Here is a 6,738-nt window from a genome sequence, read left to right as displayed (position 1 = left end):
GCAACCCTGGTAATGGTAAGTAAAAATGATCTGTGTAAAAATAAAAAAAATAAAAAGTTTAAAAACAACAAAAAAAATCGGAACACCTCGAAAAAATTAATTACAATTTTGGGTTTAAAAAAAAAAAAAATAGTGAACATACTTCTAAATTAGCGGAATTGAGTCCAGAGGGGTTCCCTTATATGCGGCAGGTGTTTTCTTCATTGCGGGAGTAACGGCAGGTGCATTTTTGCAGAATTAAAAAAAAAATCATTTCTGGGACTTAAAAATATGCTTGCACCCATTTTCAAGTACCCCAAATTTGATGACCATAGTTATTTAAAATAGAAAACCTTCTAAATGCTCTTCTGCATCACCTTCTTCAAAGCTGCATTTATACACCTGCCACGGCCATTTAAAAACCCAACTTTCTTCTGCAGGCAAAAACGGGAGTACCCATAGTGATCCCCCATGTCTGGACATCTTTACGGGGGTCCTAGAATTATTTGCCGAGAATTCCCGTTTTTTTCCGCCGAACCAAGTTTTGCCAGTTCCCGATTTCACCTACTTTGAATTGAATACGGGGAATAGCGGGCACGCGCACGATACTTTTCCGCCTGAAAAACAGACGAAGGAGGCGAAAGGTCCAGCAGGCGAAGTGTCTGGACTTTTCGTCCCATATTGAATATGGCCCTGAGGCTACAATCCTTTTCCTCACACGGTAAGGTATCAAGCCTAACTGAATTCATCCCATATTGTTTACTTTTCAGGATACGGTATTTTGTGGACCTACAGTAACAGGACAGAGCCACCACAGTCAAACTGTATTTCATGGCAACTTAATTCATTCGAGATGAGAGCTTTCCTTTTTAGAGTGTGTACCGGTTATGCCCAAAGATGATGGATAGGCTGCATTTGCATAAATCAGTGGTACCCAAACTGTGCGCCGCGGCCTGGGGTGTCTCGGGACACTTGCAGGGTTGCCTCAGGGTGGTGGTCCAGCACCAAATTAAATTCTTTATGGTCAATGTAATGTAAATATGTGGACAAACAGAAGCACAAACCTGTCCACCACTATATAACTGAGCCTAAGGATGACAGGGGAGCACAATTTACTTCACTTTACTACATTTTTTTTCAGAATTTCTCAACAAACTTTTGGCTTAGGGGTGCCGTGAAAAGAATGCTGATGCACTAGGGCGCCATGATTCAAAAAAGTTTGGGAACCACCAGCATAAATAATTGTTCAGCCAACAAAATGGCTGCCTCCAGATGTGATGATCAGAGACAAGTAATATTATTCAGCACAAAATCCTACCGTCAGAGACAAAAAAAGGTGTAAAAATAAAACAAAAATTTGTAAAGACGAAAGTAAGGAAGGAATAGCTTTTCCAGCATGAGAGACCAATTAGCCTTCTTTTTACTAATTCACTTTATGGCTTTTATCGATGCACCAGGTCTCTACAATGAAAGTGAATCTTCAGCTTACGCATCCTGCACTGCACTACCCGATTGCGTTGTTGATTTGAAACACCTAAACTTGTCACATAGCCAGGGCCGGATTAAGGTCCATATAAGCCTGGGTCTGAAAATTATAAAAAGGGCCTCTTGTGAGAAGGGGAGGAGCTGTGATCAATGCAATGTGGGTGTGGCCATTGCCATGTGGGCGTGTACACCCCTATACAATCAGCCTAACTCAATGCCTCCCTAAAAGTGAAGCAGTATAAAGTTTTAATTATTTTGAGAGTAAAATGGAAATACAAATTTTAATACCTCTGATTTATGGCCAACCGTGTGGCCAGCTGGTAGGCTATCATCATCACGCTGGGCCTATTTTTATGTGGAGGCCTGGAGCTGTAGCTCCAACCGCCCCAATTGTTAATCTGGCCCTGCAAAGTGCCAGCTATGCCTACCCTAAGGCATAATAATAAACACTAATGCAAATCATACTTCGTAAGGTTTGCTTTATTTCTTTCCATATCTTTAAGGTTCAATTACCTTTTTCAGCAGAGTGTGCAAGCTGGGATAAAGCTATCCTCCCTAGTATGCCAAAGCTGTATTAGCACTTAGAACTCAGGGTCTCATTCAGACCCGCTTGCGAGCGCAGGACGCTCGCAAGCGGGTCGATGTTACCCCAATGCGCACGACGGAAGGAGCTCCGTCGTGCGCATGCGCGAGACCCAGACAGCCAAGCTGTCGCTCTGGGTCTCACACCAAAGGGGGCTTGCTGTCGACGGTGACTGACAACACGCCCCCTTTGGTGGGCGTGCCGGGGGCGTGGCTGCTAGACGGAGACGTTCCCATGGGAACGCTTACCGTCTGGGTCCGGCCCCACTGACATCACTAGTGATGTCAGTGGGAGTGATTTTGGCTCTGGTAGAGCCAAAATCACTCCAGGGCTTGCGGCCACGAGACCCTACCGCAGGGTCTCGTTGCAAGCCCAATGGTCGCGGTGGTCTTGACCATCGCGACCATCATCATGGACGCTCGCATAAGCTGTGGGTGGTAACCCACAGCTATGCGAGTGACCAAAAGGCCGCTCCACATTTAAATAGGACGGCCCTGATTCAGAGCGAGCGCTCTGGTCAGAGCGTCCGGCTCTGAATCAGGGCCTCAGTTTCTCAAAGCCCCGCGGCAGGAGTTATTGGGAAGCGTAACCCGAAAGACAAATCTCAAGCCGTAATTAAAAAAATAAAAATAATAATAGTAGCTTGTGATTGGTCTTCCCGCATAAACACTTCCTTTTAAGCCATTTACAATTGGTTGACAGAAGGAACAGTCCCCTGGGCCTGCCTTAGGAATAAAAAATATTTAGCAAAAGGGCATTTAATCCCTATATCAGACAAACATGTTTGGAGAAAAAAAGTGTTTAGATATAGCTCATGCTACTTAGGTGAGCATGTCCTGTGTTATATAGAATACCTGTTTAGGTAGAAAAAAAAAATAATAATAAAACTTTGTCAGTCAGTAAATTAGCCCCAGGATGCAGTGGGATTTTCCAAATTACTTGCAATGACAAAATTGAAAGTTTTGTGGCAGCCCATAGGCGGCTGTAACATATTTATGGCTGCTCCACACCATAGGCTGCCAACACATATACCTGGTGATTGCCGGTAACCTTCTCTATCTCATGGTTTGCCGATCACCTCACACATGCCAGCGGTTGTTCCCTCCCAATTTAATGTTCTGTCCGCCCAATCAAATCCCATTCAAAAGGGAATATATATGTGGGTCATAATCATACAGTACTATAGTTTTGGGGCGCCCAAAATTTTACAATATCGGTCCAATATGGGCCAAACTTTAGCTGATCAGACCTGAGCGTATGTAGCCAGCTTCACACTCATTGCCTGCTGCAAGTGTACTCATTGTTTACATACAACTGGGGCCGGACCATCAATCATTATCAAATTGACAGCGAGGTTGCTGAGGCATAAGATTGTGCCTCATGCCTCAGTGATGTCAATAGTTTCATTGGCTGCCTTTTAACAATATATATGCTTGGCCCACGAAATTAGTGGCCTTTGGTGTGTAGATGATTGGTATACTTTAGAACTAGGATACTATATGACATATCTAATGGTCAATGTTAATACTTTACAATCCCTAACATGGCGTTTCCAAGAGTAGAGGCAAAACCTAGTCCAACCTAACATTCCAACAAAAAAGTACTCAGTTGCTGGTAAAGGCACAACGGTGATTAACCCTGCACTTGCTGGAATGTAAGCAAAGCATAGATAAAAATATATATAAAAAAAAAAAAAAGCAAAAAGACCTAAAGTAAGATCCATCGGTAATTTTTACAGTTGCTTCCTAGCATGGTCTCTTTATCAACACATTGTGTGGTGGGGGGGGTCAACTGAAAACTTGCAGACCCCGTGTCAGACAGGCATTTCCCAAACGTTTGTAGACAACGCAAAAGGTGCAAGAGAAAAGACATATATATATATATATATATATATATATATATATATATATATTTATATAGACATATATAAATATATATATATATAGATATAGATAGATATATATATATATCTATCACACACAGATGTTATGCCAGTTTAAACTCTAGTCTCATGGTGAGTGAGACGAGAAATGTAATTACAAAACAAAAAGTGAGTGTCCTTGAACATAAAAGCAACAAAAAAGTAATAGGGTCGAAGGTGACAAAAGTGCCAAATTGAGGGGTGATACTCCCCCTTCCCAGCCTTAATGGTGTGAAGAACAAAAAAACTCTGCTATGGTTTCTTGCACTCCTATCCACTCTAATGTGAACTTTTAAAAAACAGTAATAGAAAAAAATATTTCCCTATTAAAATCAATAAAGAGTAATGGGGCCAGCACCTGTATTGCAGTAACACTCATGCCGTATCTCAACGTGATGCATGAGAACATTAAACACATCACGTCTAGTGGTACAGGTTACACTAGATGTGGCTAAATGATCTACACCGGTAAATTCAGTCTTTGCATAGTTTTCATTAACCTCCAGCTCATCATCGATTTAAGTGTCTATAAAAAGGAAAGTAATAGTCTTGTTTACTGCGATTTGTAATACATTTTGATAGTGATAGGATAAATTCATCACAGTCTATCCAACGTAGCAGTAACAATATAGGAAATAAAACACTATCTCTGCCCGACCGATGGTACTTGCCACTAACCTAGGTATAGTCAAGGTCTCTATGAAAGATTCAATGGTGGTGTCACACACACAAGAGAATATGTCAAGTGGACTGTTCACCCAAACACTGGCTGAAGCTAAATAAAAACAAAGACCACATTTTAAACAGATAATAATAGAGGTGGGTGCGATGTGCTGACAGTTGAAAAAGCTGTAAAGAAATTACCCAATTATTTTGGCAAAGTTACAGTATAACAAAAATAGAAGAAGTCGGAAAAGATTGATATACATGAATTGAAGCAATGTTTGGCTATCCAGCTATTGCAACAGCTGGAGCACCGGAATTGCACAACTGTTGTGCCGAGTTCACAGTGATGCAAGTAGAACAAGTGATGTATAGGTGCGACGAATCGGCACCAACCAGGGGTCAATACAGTGATGTAGCTTAAGCTACAGCTTACATATGTAGGACAAATCAGAATGGTAGCTTTTAATTGGTTATCGGCTACTGAGGACCCGTCGCTCCCCACGGCACTAATAAAAAAATATAAGGCATTTGTAGAGATAGGAAAAGGGGCCCTGCCATCAACTATGACAGAGATAGGCAGTGGTGAGCAGAGAGACCGAAACATGCTCCAGGCATCAGCGATCTACAGGGGGTAGGGAAGGAAGCAGCAGGCCGCCGTTATATGTTTCAGCCTCAGTGATAAAAGTATCTCTCAATGGCACAGGTTTTTGGTCCAATTGTACATACATATATATATGTACATATATATGTACATATATATACAGACATATAGATTTCCATAAAACCATTATAAAAAAAAAAAACTAAACACAAGCATGGTATCAATGGTTCCCCAATAGCTCATCCAAGTCATTCATCCACTCTTCCGAAGTCCTGTTTTTTAGTAAGGAGTCCAACAAATCGGCATCCCCTGACAAGTTCTGCAACCCACCATTGCCAGACTGTCCGCCATATACAAAGGGCAGGTCCTGACTTGTTGACCTCACCTGGTAATTTTGATTACAGTGAAGACCCGCTCGGTTAGCCAGTTGCTGTCCTGGGTTCTGGCTGAACGCAGTCAAGTCTGGCACTGCTTGGTTCATTACCGGTAGGACCTGCTGATTAGGTGCTGGCTGTTGACTAGCAGGATTTGTCCTTTGTTGGGAGGCCAAATTTGGCATCATCTGACCAGGGACAGAACTGTTTAGTGTAGTCATAGATCGACCAGCCCCTAGACCAACTTGTGGCATGCCCTGGGCAAATTGTTGACTGGACATTTTATGGTGGTTCTGTTGAAGATGAAAACCGGCATTAGCGGTATTGAATGGACCCAAGCCATTATTTCCTTGGGCCTGACTGTTTATGTTTTGCATGCCTTGATGCTGCCATCCTGGGTTTTGCGATGCCATGGCAGCAGGCATTCTTGTCATTTGGGCCTTAGCGAGAGCAGGATTTATCCCTCCTTTATTGTGCTGCACTGCCAAGGCAGGATTTGCCATGGGATTTGGTCCATAACCAGCAGGGAGAGTGTTCCCTTGACTCAGATTTGGCTGCCTCTGTATCTGAGGCTGTCCATTCGGTATGGTACCCTGTGCTGCATGATTTGGGACCATCTGTGGGAGGCCTGACCCCATGTTGTACATTCCCCCGCGCTGCACGGCCTGCATACTGGGGTACTGGGAGACAGTCCGTTCTTGAGAAGTTGAAACGGACGACAAGGTTGGCACAGACGTATGCCCTCCTCCCATTTGAAGCAAAGCCTGCGATTGTGAAAACATGCGTGGACTTCCTGAAGTCGGGTGGTTCATGTTGTTTACCCCGCTCATAACTGAAGATGAACCTGAAATACAAGTTAGTAAATTATCTTAGTATAAAGTGAGTAACTGTTTTGAAACATACTTGTAATGTACAGTAGATCTATTAAATAGCTAAAACAGGTTTGCTATAAATGGAGCATAAGTATTAAACAAAGTATGTCCACTAGCGTAACTTCTCTACAGAGGAGTTTACCTAACTCAACAGGCAAAGTGTGAGTGACATCGTGACAGACTTGTACTGCAAATATTGATTTACACACAGGGGATATGGCTAATGATGTCACAGTAGTTTAAAAATAAGCTGGAAG

General features: G+C 42.6%; 1 protein-coding gene across 1 annotated transcript in view; it reads right to left on the bottom strand.

Moving 5' to 3' along the window:
• Positions 1–4,044: 4,044 nt before the first annotated feature.
• The window catches only part of MAML1 (mastermind like transcriptional coactivator 1), a 71,354-nt gene continuing 68,660 nt past the window's right edge, over positions 4,045–6,738 (bottom strand). Inside the window, exon 5 of the mRNA XM_088454741.1 lies at positions 4,045–6,453. Within this exon, the coding sequence (XP_088310867.1) occupies positions 5,456–6,453 (998 nt within the window). The 3' untranslated portion in view covers positions 4,045–5,455. The remainder of the gene's footprint in view (positions 6,454–6,738) is intronic.

The sequence above is a fragment of the Taudactylus pleione genome, unplaced genomic scaffold (genome assembly GCF_031769625.1).
Source record: "Taudactylus pleione unplaced genomic scaffold, aTauple2 ptg000629l, whole genome shotgun sequence".
NCBI classification, from domain to species: domain Eukaryota; kingdom Metazoa; phylum Chordata; class Amphibia; order Anura; family Myobatrachidae; genus Taudactylus; species Taudactylus pleione.
This window is presented reverse-complemented; position numbering and strand designations above follow the sequence as displayed.